Genomic DNA, 15,714 nt, shown 5'->3' with positions numbered 1-15,714 from the left:
TTTAGTTCATTCTATTTTTGCATGCTCATGCATCAGATACACAGGTATTATGTAACAAATGAATACCGTAAGTAACGGTGTATTAACCGCACCCGTGTATTAACCGCACCCCCAACTTTGGACTAAAAAAAAAAAAAAAAAAATTCTCACATTAACATGCATATTTGAGGTATGAAGAAACAAAATCTAAGTTTTAAGATTTCAAAGTATCCAAAGAGATTACAGGTAAGCAGTAATCTGCTGTTCTTGATCAATTTATCTACAAATGTTAGAAAGAAAGAACGGTCCCGACAATATTGGCAACTTACACACTCACTCACCTCACAGTCACAGTGTACACACACACACAGAGCACTGCCATTACATTGCAAACTACGATACAGTACCAGTCATGCCAGTACATCTTATCAAATTATGATCTGTGTCTTTTCCAGCGTAGGAGGAAGAGACATTCACAAGTCTTGCCGTCACGATCACTTTCAGAAATTTGATGTCTTAGCATGAATTTTGGATACGGGATTACAGGAAGGTTCAAGAAACAAAGAAATTGACATTTTTTCCAGTTGTTTTTTACGGCTTCGTGCCTTCTCTCTCGTGCGTGGTTTACATGGTATCTTATGAAAAGCAAACAGGAAGGAAAAAAACAAGCTGGCGTGAAACGGGACTTTGAATAGCGCCAGCTTAAGTCGCACTATAACCACATTACAACGCAATCTCTCAGCTCACTCCACTCTCGCTCAGCAGTGACAAAATATTACCGAGTATGCTTGGCGTCTCTTTTAAATTAGCCAGGGAAATTCACTACTTTGCAGTCAGACCGCAGCTCGCGCGATAATGAGCATATTCACGAAGATTTATTCAGCGGCCCTCTAGCGGTCTCCGAAGGAAAACGTGCGATCAATTTGGCTTGATTTTCCCAGTGATTTGGAGGGGCTGAAGTTATAGCTCTGTACTGGTCGCTAACTTCAGTTTACGTCGAAACGAATTGTGGTAAGTTATTCTCAAGGCCTTCATCTACATTTTGATATATAATTTTTCATATTTCGACATTTTCAACCTACCATTTTTACCTGTTTAATTGACGCTTATTTTAGTAATATTTTAACTACGATTTTGTAGTCGGAATTTCACTTTTGGTTCCTGACTTTGCTACATAACCAAATTGTTTCGATCGGGGTTTTTTATAAAGAAGAAAAGTCACTGTTCAAAATATGTCAGAACCAATTTGACGCAAACTCACCTTATATTTTTATTTTAGAGAAAATGATACCCTAAAAATCAAGAAATTTACGTTTTACCCGGAAGTAACCTTCGCGTTCACTCTACGATGGCGCGAAATAATGCTAAAATTGCGTTCGTCGCGGGTTGGTAGGATTTCGTCTTTGGTCCCATACGTTGAAACTTCTGTAATGATGACAGATGGCTCGCATTATTTATGTGACTGTGGACGGTGGACCTGTTTTTATTTGTAATTAAGACTTAATATAAACCATGTAAACGAAGCTCAATAAGTAGATGTCTTCTAAAATTTATTTAATGATTATCAGGTTTCCGAATTCCATCAAGTTTTTATAGATTGAGATATTTCTTGATTTAGGCCTATGACAAAAAAAGTTAACCTTTTTCTTAATTAGGCCTAGTCGAAGTTGAGTCCCATGATGATTTTTGCCACAGGCTGCGGTTAAGAATGAAATGATGATTATTTTAGACAGTCTACTCTATAGAAAATAAACAATTTAAAGTCAACTAAAAAGTTTGGTACAACCGTACTCAGTAGTATTTATAAACCATTTTGTTCAAATAAAAAAAATGTGGCTGTCGCAGCGCAGACAGTACAGTACTACGTGTAAATAGTCTCTCTTACATGTATCATACATGTACTTTGAATGATTATTTAGTAATTTAGACTATTTATCTCTTTTTTTTGTCTCTTCTACACTCAGATCTGCACACTTGCTGACTCAGCTCTGGTCCCTGCTCGCTACTTCATTCTGGGAGATGATCCATCATGTACTGGTCGGACTGATTTGGACAAAGCCATTTTTCGTTTGCAAATTTTGAAGTGATAATGATACAACAGAAAATTGATCTTTATCGATATTGGAAACAAGAAAATTCGAGCACAGTTTTGGAGAGGACTAAGAATACTGACTTTGACAGGAATACAGCTTGACAAAAATAAGAATACACAATTTAAAACCAAAGAACAGTTTTAATGTTACTAATGGTGCATTGCAAGAAACTTTCTACTCATTCACACATTCCAAAATCAAGGGTAAGTCCTTTGCTTAAACACAAACATGTAGTTGATTTGCAATTGAACATAAGTTTCTTGCAATGCCCCATAATTATATTTTGTTCTCAAGCAACTCTGTTAATGTTATCCAATGTGCTGAAGGTTAAGTGTTTATGTATGTTCACAATTTTTTTTCAAAAGTTATAATATATTTGTCCTTTTAAACGGTATTCGAATGTGGTTACGCTTTGTTTTTGTTTTCCACAGTAATTATTGCATGTGTGAAGTGAACAGAAGGGAAATATTTGTTGCGAAGCACTGTGTGAATGTTGTGTGATCATGGAGCTATGGTGTGATGTTATTATGATTAATTCATCATTTTTGTTGTAAGACTGTAAACCTGGTGGATGTGAGGGAGTGGCCTGGATGAAAGGAAAGTGAACATGCGTCCAATTACTGATTTGCACACTTTAAGACAATTTTGTTCGTGGATAAATATTAATGTGCATTCCCTACATTCCATGTAAAGGAGAGGTCCACCCCAACAAAAAAGTAATTTGAATTTAAAGAAAGATAAAGTATTGCAGAAAATTTAATAAACATTATGATTCAAAATTTAAAAAATCATAATTTTGACATTTAGAAATTTGCCTAATTTCATTAAACAATTATATGCTCATCTTGGTCAAGGTGCAAATTACAGAACTGATTATGTCACACACACTCTAATTTCTTGTGTATTTTTTTGTTTGATACCTGTTCATGACATGTATGTTTTATTTTGATTTTCTCATTTTCTTTGACAAATTTTGAGAGATTTTAATTCCTCCATTAACATTTGTAGTTTCCATGAATGTAATCTATTGTGACTCAGAAGAGTTTTTATAACAAAATTTGCTAAAATTGATATAATAAAATGCAACCAAAATTTAGAAAGTAATGTGATGTGAATGACATAATCAACTCTATTTGCATACCATTGTTTTGTGTATATAACTGTTATGTGTTAAAAAAGGGAAATTTCTCTATTCAAAGAATTTTTTGTTGATGTGCACTTGACCTTTAACTCACTTCCCTTCCCACCTCTGCCCAAATAAGTGTAATCAAGAACCTGAAAATCAGAAGTGATTAAGTAGATTTATTCATAGCTCCATGATTTAATAATGCAGCCCTAAATAGAAATTCACATGAAAGTAAAAAAAAAGAGAATAAAGCTGGGTAGGAACGGGGAGGAATATGATTTAAAGAAAAAGCCAAAATATATTCCCCCTCCCCCCACGAAAAAAAAAAACATTCGTCAATTGGATTCGAACCAGGGTCCCTGCACTCGTCAAACATAGTGCCTACGCAAGTCGCCACAGACCGCTTTCGTACCACTTCCGGGTTTTTAATGCTATATAAAATGTTGTAAGTCTGTGCGCCGCTGTTGACCAATCAGAACGCGTCGGCAATTGTACTGCAATTCCAATCATTTTGCGATGGACATTGCCGTGGTTTTTTGTGGTTCCTGACTTTGCTACATCATGAAATTTCATGATTTTTTTTTAGTCGTAAAGAAGAATGTCTACGCTTTACATTGATTATAATATCAATTTGACGCAAGTGTGATTTCTATGCAAAAATACGCTCCGCTTATTCACACATATTTCTTGAAAAAAATCCTTTTTTCTAAGCTAAATATCGGTCTTCAAAATACGTCAAATGTGCATTTTATTCAAATGATCAGATATTTCAAAGCCTTATCTATAAAATAAGACCAATTTTGTGAGGAATAAACGATTCTAAGAGCAAAAAACACCGATCGGAAAGTTCGTCTTCACAGCTCATTACGTATGCATAACCACGGACGGCTATGCATACCGCTGAATAAAATAGAGCACTTTCGGACGGGCTGCGGACTGACTGTTTGAATCGAGAATTAAGTCAAAATTAGTGTCATGAAGGTGGGTGCGTTATGAACAACATTTAATTAAGATCTTAATAATCGCTTCCCATTACCCGCGGCTCATACCCCTATAAACGACATTGCCTGGGCGGCTACGCCCGGCCACTCGATGTGTTGTGAGCTGGCAGACATCGTACATGTACGGGAGGGGTTACGGCGGGCTGGCTCAGACCCGTCACCGTGTATAAACCGCACCCCCGACTTTTGCTTTTATCCCGCCGAGAAAAAGGTGCGGTTAATACACCGTTACTTACGGTAGTTTGTAAATCATAATGAAATATCATCGATTATATCCTACATAAATTAAATCCTGATTGGTTTAAATAGCATCATGTGACCAAACATTCTATTTTGTGATGATGATGAAAATGAAATGCTAACCAAAGAAAATTTACTATTCCGTGACCTCAATAATGGAATAGTGCATCATCAACATCACAGATTATTGACACAGATCATGCAATCTCTCGGCCGCACCGGTCAGCAAGGTGACTCTACCATGTAGGGACGGTGCAGGCAAAAAGTTCCACTGAGCGAGTGGCTTCAGGAAACGTATGTCACTCAGCGCAGCAAGTTATTTTGGTTCAGATTAAAAATGGACAGACTAAATGTACAAGAACTATATCACAAAAATCTGTTCTAACTTATTAAATGTAATGAAATGTTATTAAATGTAGTATATAAAACCAATGTACCCGTCCTTTATTTCGAAAGCATAGAGGGAATAATTCATCCTCGGTTTTACTGGCAAAATTACTATTTTTCCCTTGTGGGATTTGCCCCTCTCGGAAAATAGTAATGCAAGTCCAACCTAAGACAAATAATTCCTGCTATACTTACTCAAAGACTGGTATATTTGTATATTTTATAAATCTTTTTATCAGCAGTTTATTCTTTGTGAAAAATTTAATTGAAGGATGTTTGGCGCCAGCTCTCAGTAATGATACCTTCGCATTTATGAAATTAATGTGTTCATACAAAAGTTAAAAAATCATACGCTGTAATAATTTGGAAACCAGTATTACCTCATTGCGATGTGTCTTCTGATTGAGCACTGTGCGGAGGTTGATCGTCATAACGACCAGAGGGGGTGGGGTTAGATCCTTGACAACTGTGATGAAGTCTGGTTTGGTGATGAAAGTCTCAACTTTACACCAGCTGATGGGCTGTGTTGGTAGCTCTGTTAAATGCCAAATTGAATAAAACTTTCATGATTTGTATCTTTGTAACATCTGCCTGTACCTATTCATCAATATTCAGACCTCCCAACCTCTGGGAATGAAAAATTGTATTATGTGATGTAAAAAAGTGTATTTTTCTCCCCCCAAAAAAAATGTAAAGTGTGTCCCAGAAAAAACGAAACCGAGATTTAGCGATCATTTATCATTACTTAATCATAAATAAAATAGACAAATGACCTACCAATGTAAAGCTTAGAATATCCTCTTTCATCTGATATTACTTAGATCATTTTTCATTCACGCATGAGTGAGCAAATACAATTTGAAGGAAGGATATCTAAAACTCATTTGGCGGGAGTATCTGGGTTTCAAAAAGAAAACCAAATTTTTGAAAAGTTCAATATCTCCTCTTTAATTTGATACCTAAATTTCAAAAAATGGTCAAGAAATAACAAAGTTCTGGTCATTTCAAATAAGGCTTGAATTTCAATAATTTCATAAAATGAAGAGGTTCTCCAGGCTGTCTTTCAAACTCACTTGACACTCCGTTTTGTTGACGATCAGCCATGCATTAAATCTTTTGTTCACCATGCGAAAGCTTCTGTAGGAAACCAGTGAAAACTTGTTTATCTCATGAAATTATGGAAATACAAGCCTTATTTCAAATGACCAGAACTTTTTTATTTCTTGACCATTTTCTGTAATTGAGGTACCAAATTAAAGAGCAGATATTGAACTTTTCGGAAACGTGGTTTTCTCTTTGAAACCCAGATACCCCCGCCAAATGAGTGTTTGGTATCCTTTCTTCAAATTGTTTTTGCTCACTCATGCGTCAATAAGAAATAACCTAAGTAATATCAGATAAAAGAGGAGACTCTAAGCTTTGAATTGGTAGGTTTTTTGTCTATTCTATTTATGATTAAGTTATGATAAGTGATCGCTAAATCTCGGTTTCGTTTATTCTGGGACGCACTGTATTTCATAATGAAATGCGTGGCGCACTTGCTCATCGCGATGCTCAAGCTGCATGCAAGCTAAAATGCACACTGCTCTTGCAGATGGAAAAAAAAACATTTAAACATGTGTATATCTCACCCTCGTTTTAAATAAAATGATTGAAAAAAAAGTTACCTGAAATTACATTGATATAGAAACCATATTTGTGCAAGTCCTATGAAATAGAGACATACAGAGATGATTTTTTCAATTATGATTTCTATTTTTTTCATACTAAAACGTATTTCATATTGTATTTTATAAAGAAAAAACGAACTGCCGTATTTTGGTTTAAAAAACGTACTAAATACTCCAAAAACATACTGGTTGGCAGGTCTGAATAGTACGCAGAATTGGAAGATCCAGAACGATATTCTCAACACTGTTTTTTCTCAATATTTCAGAGATATGACAGAATCTGTATTCCGGTGGATGTCACAACTTGTGTCTCTTCTCTTTAGATGTAGTTTCATAAACATGCATAATCACAATACAAGCAAAATATAGGATAAAATTTATGACAAGGTCTCACAGTCATAAATTTCTTGAGGAACCATAATATCCTGATACTGCATTGACTAAATGCCGAGCACACAGAATTGTTTAGATTAGATTGTTGTTTTAGTTTCACTCATCATCCATAACTATTTCAAACCTATTTATTTATGCCGCAAGTAGTACAATTACACAAGTACATTGTAGTATTGTCCAGCTTTGTTCTGCAGGCGAATAATTTTCAAAATTCCCTAGGAATATAACAAGTTTCCATGGCAACTTACGAGGGAACTTGATGTCAATCCAACTGGGTCCCTTGAGCTTCCGATCCAAAAGAAGTAGCTCCAGACAGGATGTGTTTGCTCCAAAGATATGACTGAAGGTTTCTCCATGTAAATCAGTGGGTAGTTGAGGGATATCAGCCTATAAACAACCAATCAGATCAGAGCATTCAGAATAAATGGACTTAGGTTATCAAAAAAAAATATAGTTCATGAATCAAGAAGTGACTGCTCTGGATTTAACTTCCAGTGTACTCATCATAATGTACAGAAAAAGAGATCTTGTAAAAAAATATTTTTATGTAAATAATATCAGGAAATTAAGTTCTAACTTTTAATGATGATTATTTACATTATTTGTAAAGCAATTTGCTGACTGTGGATCAATACTTTTTAACTCGTGTACTATACATGTATGTGACATAATTTGTCAAATTATCAGTGTTGGCAGTCTGCCTAAAAAAAAAACACTGTATGAAATGCCCGAAACTTCATCAGGAAGGATATATGCGACTATCTCGAAAGTGAAAGCCAAAGAATAATTACCCCGTATCTTATCTCCAAGTATTCTGATTCTGCCGGAACTTCGGACTTCTCAAAGCAGTACTGCTTGGTGACTTTCTGCAGGTCAAGAGAAAAGACGTCTTGTATTACTAAACATTTTTATAAGTATATCACACATTTGGTGTTGATTTTTGCTTGACTGCTAAGAAAACATAAAAGTTGGCAACCATACCGCACCTCCACTTCTCACAGTTGAATTTCTTGTAGAATTTTCCTTCTTTAATCATAGATTATTTGGGGAATATAACTTGCTTTCTTTAATAGCAAAGTGAACAATGCCCATGCACATACATAGTTAGGTTTCAGGGTAAACCTTTCAACACTCTGTCATTCCAAAACTACCACTGTCCAACAAACAATCAAGCATTTCTGAAAATAAAAAAATAAATAAAAAAATTGAAGGAAAACTTCTACTAAGTAGGGATACAAGGTTAATGGGATCAAAATTTGCTCAAGGTATCAATTCAATTTTAAAATGCAAATATCTCAAGAAAGAAGGTATAAACGGTAAGTCAGACATAGGAAAGTTTGAATGAGATACACATGCATGGAAGAAAAATCTTTCATAGTTGATCAACATCTCGTCATGAGGTTGACGTTTACAAATCACCGACCTTTGACCTGAATTTCATGATCTTGTATTTGGTTGTCATGGCGTCAAACTCTTGATAGACGTCCATCATGGTGACATCCTTGTCTGTATCGACGCCCTTCTTCAGGTTCCTCTTCTACAGAGCGTAGAAACAAAAATAAATCAGGATTAATAATAATAATAGTGATAATATGGTCCATTTAAAATAAATCTGTAACATTAGAGGTTTTAAAAATAACAAATACAAATAAAAAAAATTCAGATACCAATTTTATTAAGGCAAATAAATACTAGTAGTATTTCAGGGGCTTTATTTTTAATTTCCCTGAAACTTTTCCTCTATGTGTTAAAAACACTTGTATTGTATGGTATTATACCAATCTGATTTCACTTTAAAACCACCTCAGGAAAACATTTCTGAAATGTCTACTAAAGCTTGAGTGCTATCACAAACCTTTTCCCTTGGTAACAGAAAGACCTTCCTTTCTATGTTTTTAACAGAAACACAACAACTGACATGGGTCTTTGCATCCTCAATGTAGACTTTACCAAAGAGAAACACCGTTCCTGAAATGAAGGAAAAATAAATCGTTTCAATATTAAAATGACCTAATTAACCCCAAACATAACATACAGGCAAAGAAAGACTTGTGTTTAAACTCACAATTCTTGCCCTAAATTGTTTCGAGAGTCTTTTAAATTGGTATCTATCAAGTAACTGAATTCCATACAAAACAAGGTGGTTCGTGAAAAACATGTCTCACCTGATTTTGGGATCAATAAAATAAAATATGCAATATGATCTCTTGACCCCAGATGACCTTTTGAGCTTATCATCCTCATGAACACACATGTAGAATTACCCAAGGACCATTTGTACAAAGTGTAAACATAACTGATGCAGAAATAAAGAAATGAGAGCAAGCTGAATAAAAACTTTAACATTTTTGTAAGTGACCTACAGACTAAAAGACAAACAGACAATTAAGACTAACAAACCAACATGAAAAGTGATTATTGGTTTCTGCCTAACTTAGTTCAGGCAAGACAAAAAAGTTGTTTAAAAAGTACAAAATAAGCCCCTCTTCAGAAAATATTAAAGGTCAAGTCCACCCCAGAAAAATAATGATTTGAATAAATAAAGAAAAATTAAACTAGTATAGCACTGAAAATTTCATCAAAATCAGATGTAAAATAAGAAAATTATGGCATTTTAAAGTTTCCTTTATTTTCACAGAACAGTGATATGCACAACTCAGTGACATGCAAATCAGCCAGTCGATGATGTCCATCGCTATTTCTTTTGTTTTTTATTGTTTGAATTATACAATATTCAATTTTTTACAAATTTGAAAATGAGTACCAACTTGACTGAACCATATACATGTAGTACTAAACAATGCTAATTCCACATGTTCAGGGAGGAATTAATCTTTGTTTCACTTGAAAATGGGGAGAAAATTAGAATATTTCACATTTAATATAATAGAATACAAAAGAAATAGTGAGTGGATGATGTCATCAGTCTCCTCATTTGCAAACTGACCAAGATGTGCATATAACTGTTTTGTGAAATTAAGTGAAACTTTTTAAAGTCATAACTTTCCTATTTTACATCCTATTTTGATGAAATTTTCAGTTTTATGCTTATTGGATTTTTCTCTTTTTATTCAAACTAACTTTTTTGGGGGGTGGACTTGTCCTTTAATGTTTCATAAATTGATATGGATTTATGAATATCAGTCTTGGCATTGCAGATGTATAGTTAGTAATGATTGCATGTTATTATTTGATTATAAACGTGCAGATATGCATAAGTCCAGACTTCATTATTTGCAATAATTGATAAATTCCCGGAATTGTAAGAATACCTGGTTGTTTGTAGGGATCCTCGTAAGCATCAAGCCAGTACATCCTCAATACCTTCTCTCCTTCGTCATTGGTCGTCAGGGGCAACGAGGAAGAATCTACTTTGACGTCCATCTTGACGAATCCTTCCTCCTCCACCTCTCCTTTAATGGTCTCCCATCCAGTGGTGGAACACACCTCGGGATTGATTCTGAAATTGTAAAATGAGCAAAGAGAATTGCTACGAATGTATCCCATAATGCATCAGGGCCCTGTTTAACTTGTTGCCTGTTGGATCCGCTTTAATACAATGTTGCCAAGTGCAAAATACTTTTACCTTGGCTTTAGCACGAATACCCTAATCAAGCACTCAAGCATTCAAGGAATTCCTTCCAGGGTAGCGCTTCATGAAAGGAGTTGTCGGACGTTTTACCCGACAAGTCCCATTTTATACAACAGTTGCCATAGTAATAGTGCTTCTCAACCAATCATAATCAAGGAAAAGTTGTCAGATCTGACAACTTGTCGGACAAATATATTGATGAAATGCCCCCCTGGTTTCCATATTATTACACCTGGGTAGAGTGTGGCAAAACTGTAGATAAATTCCTATGGGAATGGTTGAGTAGCCACCTCTTCTCACTGACAGTATCTCGCCCAAAGTTGCCCGCAGGAGCGCACGCAATGCTGATTTACACGCCGAAAAGTTTTGAACATACTCAAAACTTTGCAGGTGAATTACGGGCAATCACCCGCAGCTCACCTGCATGGCTTGCATGGAACGACGTGACAGGGCCCTTACGTCTGACAAGTTGTTGGTTCTGCCATCTTTCCTTGCTTTTTATTGGCCAACAAGTACAGTTCCTACGGTAACTGTCCCATAAAAAAAGGACAATTTGAATAAACCATCCAACAAGTCCTTTTGTGAAACTCGCCCCTCTGGAGGTTGCTTCACAAAGATTTGAATTTGTAAACATCAACGAGCCACGTTGTGTAAAACTTACTATTATAGTATCTTTGTAATCCAGTGGTAATTACCATGGTAACATTGCTACTCAGCCAATCATGATCAAGGATTCCAGTAAAGATACCAGGTTTTCGATTTTAAGGCGCGCGAGAGCGATCGCGCGCTACATGCGCGCCTTAATCCATTTTTGGTAGCGCGATTAATAGCGCGCCTCACGATCGTTGACCTGCGCGGAAATGCCTAAAGTCGCCCTCGAAATCACCCAAAATCATGCTTATTGCCGAGTGAATAACAACTCAATATGCTCGAGCTCCGCTTACCATTTAAAAATCATCCAAAATCCAACACTCAAAGTCATGAATAATCCTTAAAAATAGCGAGTAGCGCAGTTTCAAATTCCGACGTTGCGTTATTTTTTCTGTACCACGTATTTCCATACACATGGTACCAAGTACGGAAAAAAATCAATGCAACGGTCGGGAAACAGTTGCATGTATAGGGGTCCATTATGACTACCACCATGTGCAATTTCGAATGCACATGTTTCCCCTACAGATATCACGATTCTGTGATTAAATAATTTGAATTACACAGGAAATAAATCCCTGAGACTTGTAACCTAGCATTGGTGAGTTGTCATTCGGCTTTGCTTTTCAAAACGGCTTATTAACTTCCAAAATAAGTTACCTTATTTATTAATTATAACTAAAAATCATTTATTTTCTTTTTCTAGGGGATGAGGTATTATATCAAACAATAAATCATCAAACAAAGCTCCATCTATTTTACAAGGCTGGCGGCAGGCTCACGCATTGGCGCTTTTACTAGCTAGCCAGTTAGAGCTCTGTCTCTGCCAGAGCTCTGGGGGACAATTCACTCAGTAAAGGCCTCAATGATGGTGATTTTCTGTTTCAGACAGAGTTTACATTTCATGAATATTATTCAAAACTGCCAATAAAGTTTGATGATTTCTTCATTGTCATGTATATTTAAGTTCTTAATGAATACATTCTCACCGAATTTAGACTCCCCAATAGAGAAATGAAATTTTCATGGAGATCTGCGTTTTCAAAGAACTTCAGGAAAAGTTAGGGTATGTGGGCCTTTATTACATGTACATGGCTGAGTACAGGGTATTGTACTGGAATAGATGGAGTAGAAATTAGATATTGAATTCATTTATATCCAAGTCCAACTCACAGTCACACACACACGCACTCACCCACACACATCCACCCACACACACCCACATCCAAGATTCTAAGCATGAAAAATAACTTTAAAAATCATACAATATTGAACAAAAAGTAATAATTCATTAATAAGTGAACAGGTATATCCAAGTCCAACTCACAGTCACACACACACGCACTCACCCACACACATCCACCCACACACACCCACATCCAAGATTCTAAGCATGAAAAATAACTTTAAAAATCATACAATATTGAACAAAAAGTAATAATTCATTAATAAGTGAACAGGTATTCCTCAAAATACAAAAAAGTAGCATTTAAAAAGAGCCCCCGAAATGCAAAAAGTAGCCCCCAAAATTTGACAAAAAATTCAAAATGGAGCCCCTGAAAAAAAAAATTGTTAGTGACTTAACTTTAAGCCAAAGTCAAAACCTAGCTCAAACAGGTTTTGATAACACACAATCTAAGATTTACAAAACATTGTAAAACGATTACAAATACTTCCTTTGGTTGTTGATTGTAACTTTATAGTACATACATTTCCTCCATCTGTTTTGTTTATTGGACAAAAAGCTCCCCTTGTATGTTGAAGAGCTTTTTGCAGTGCTCCTCTACCGCTCTCCTAAATATCTAGGAGAGCTATTTATTGCTCCCCTCATAATTATAAAACTGAGTCCCTGAGATACTACAATAGTTTGCAAATGATAGGTTTTGTGAGTATAAGGTAACTATGGAACTGTTATGCTCACTAGTCCTACCGATGCACGAACAAACCTGTGTATCATTTGTTTTATAGAATGGTGGAATTTTTTGGCCAAAAATGAATTTTTTTACAATCATGCATAAGTAATTACCGATGTATGGCTAGCAATGCATCTGGTAAATTTGTCATGCATAAGTAATTACCGGACGCATGGCTGGCAATGTGTCGGTATACAAATAGCGAATAGGCATGAGTGCGATATTTCGCATGAGGTGTTAGAAAGAATATTTGCTATTTGTGTTATACAACGCCTCGGAATTTAGCAAAAATATGAAGAAAAAAAGACTTTTTCCCTGCAGTAATCTATAAAAAGGGAACAAGAAATTGAAAGTGAAAAGCAATATCACACTAGTGCACATTGCGCATTAGCCAGCAGGCTTATACGCGTTTTGCACCTTCATTTTTACTGGGCGCAATGAATGAAATCGTATTGTGACTTCACCTCCTAAAGCCGTGCAACAGTATACAAATAGCGAATAGGCATGAGTGCGATGGTGCAAGATTTTGCATGAGGTGAAAGAAAGATGCTCTATTCAACGAAGTGTTAACCGAGTTGAATAGAGCGCTTCTTTCTTTCACCGAATGCGAAATCTCGCACCATTGCACGAATAAGAATATTTGCTATTTGTGTTGTACAACGCCTCGGAATTTAGCGAAAATATAAAAAAAAATTCCTATAATAATCTATGAAAAGGGAGCAAAAATACTGAAAGCGAAAAGCAAAATCCAAAATCCCACAAGCGCACATCGACCTTGGGCAGCATTGCGCATTTAGCCAGCAGGCTTATACGCGCATTGTTCATTTTTACTGAGCGCAATGAATTAAATTGCATTGTGACGTCACCTCCTATAGCCGTGCAAGGGTACATTTTGGATGGTATGTCTTTTGTGCAATGGTACGAATGTTTGACATTCAGCCTCCCATTTGCTCGCGTACAACAAGCCAAGTAGGCTTTGTACAATAATTACTTATGCATGATACCCATTTTTCAACTACATACTCTGTCTTGATTTGAGGTTTCTCTTCTTCCTCTTCCTCCTCCTCCATCTCCTCTTCTTTCACTTCCTCCACCTTGATATTCTCCTTCTTCACGTTCATGTCATCATCGACATCAAAGTCTGTATCATCCACATCAACCATACCTATTATAATAGGATGAAAAGTTAGGAAAGACAATGTCCACCAATAAGTATAAGCATCTGTTTTCCCTCATTAAGATCAAAGGATAGAGGGAGGGGGGGGGCAACAGGTTAACACTGTACATTTCCCTCCGATTAACCATGTTTTATAAATGGCTAGTTTTGAAATATACCTTTTTGAATAACTATCAGGATAAATAAACTGCTAAGTTTATTTGTATATACGAATGTTCACGTTTTTAACTGGAGAGGTACCCGTTTTGGTACTTGGAAACATAATTATTGTGATATGTATGTACTGTAGTGAGCAGAGAATTTTCGTGATATCATTCAAGTTGGCATATGTGACTACACTTCTGAGAATGTTGCATCATGGGTAATGACCCTGGCCTGATATGAGCAGATGAGGACTTGAGATGGGGCTATTTAGGCTGCTGGTTTGTAAGTCCTTTAAAGGAAATACATTTCTATTGATTACATGACAACATGATGCATATAAAAAGCATACAAATCAGGAAATGAAACAATGTGAATATAAAAATACAGGCAAGGAAATCGGAAAATGATAAAAAATTATCTCCAAGAATTGGCACTCTTTTTATGGAATTCTTTAGATTAACCTCATTCGACCTCCAACGTGTTTATTTGTGTCTTTTTTTATGGAATTCTTTAGACTTAACCTCATTCAACCTCCAACGTGTTCTTGTCATTCAATGTTATTACTAATTGTTTTCAATTTTTTGGTTATTCATTTCTTTTGGTGTATTTTATACAAGCCATACCTTGGCATTTCTCATATAGACCATTTTCCAAACAATCAAATACGCCGCCTTTTTTTGTGTTAAATTGTACGTTTGTTATGTTCTCTGCTGTCTTTTTTTAACCTATTATTGTACATTTCTATTGGTTTGTGATTACATGTTTTTATCAATTACTCTGAATTGATTTGGAAATAAAGTTTACCTAATATATTAAAAATATATATTAAGAGTTGCCTTTGTTTTGGTATAAGGTATTTTCGGAAGAAGTTTATCCTTTGGAGTAGCCCTTTCAGACAGGAACATACAAAAGAAAGCTACATTTTTAAAGTCTGTTCAACTTCTTACCGTCAAGATCATCAAACTCCTCTACCGGCTCTGTTTTTATGACCACGCCCCTCGCCCTCTTGCTAAGCTGCGAATCGCCCCCTTCGTTTACTGCTTCTCTCTTCACTTGTTTGGAGGTTGTGACGCGTTGCCTCGGGGCCATGATGGGTGCCGACCTCTCGGATGTGATGGTACGAGGGGTCATGGACTTTGGACCTGGACGGGTGGGGGTCTTGCTGCTGAAGGGATTCCTATTGGCTGGAGAAGATCTAAAAAAACATAACCATAACAATGCATGATTAATAAATAAGTACCATGATAAAGAAGTTTGCAATTTGTGTAATGAATGTGCAATATTTTATCATCTATTACTTTATTTTCATGCATTTTAACTCAATTTTTAACTGCATATATGTAATTTC

General features: G+C 35.8%; 1 protein-coding gene across 2 annotated transcripts in view; it reads right to left on the bottom strand.

Annotated features, from left to right (window-relative positions):
* Window positions 1-15,714, bottom strand: part of LOC121429452 (DNA polymerase alpha catalytic subunit-like) — a 69,248-nt gene that overhangs the window by 40,860 nt on the left and 12,674 nt on the right. For both annotated transcript variants that reach the window (XM_041626466.1, XM_041626467.1), the window contains exons 8-15: window positions 15,314-15,561; window positions 14,069-14,210; window positions 10,162-10,349; window positions 8,745-8,857; window positions 8,313-8,426; window positions 7,681-7,755; window positions 7,138-7,276; window positions 5,207-5,361 (exon numbers count right to left, since the gene is read on the bottom strand). In XM_041626466.1, coding sequence (XP_041482400.1) covers window positions 5,207-5,361; window positions 7,138-7,276; window positions 7,681-7,755; window positions 8,313-8,426; window positions 8,745-8,857; window positions 10,162-10,349; window positions 14,069-14,210; window positions 15,314-15,561 — 1,174 coding nt within the window. The remainder of the gene's footprint in view (window positions 1-5,206; window positions 5,362-7,137; window positions 7,277-7,680; window positions 7,756-8,312; window positions 8,427-8,744; window positions 8,858-10,161; window positions 10,350-14,068; window positions 14,211-15,313; window positions 15,562-15,714) is intronic.

This window comes from Lytechinus variegatus, chromosome 16, assembly GCF_018143015.1.
Source record: "Lytechinus variegatus isolate NC3 chromosome 16, Lvar_3.0, whole genome shotgun sequence".
Lineage (NCBI taxonomy): Eukaryota > Metazoa > Echinodermata > Echinoidea > Temnopleuroida > Toxopneustidae > Lytechinus > Lytechinus variegatus.
Note: the sequence above shows the minus strand (reverse complement) of the source record. Positions and strands in the feature narration are given on the sequence as shown.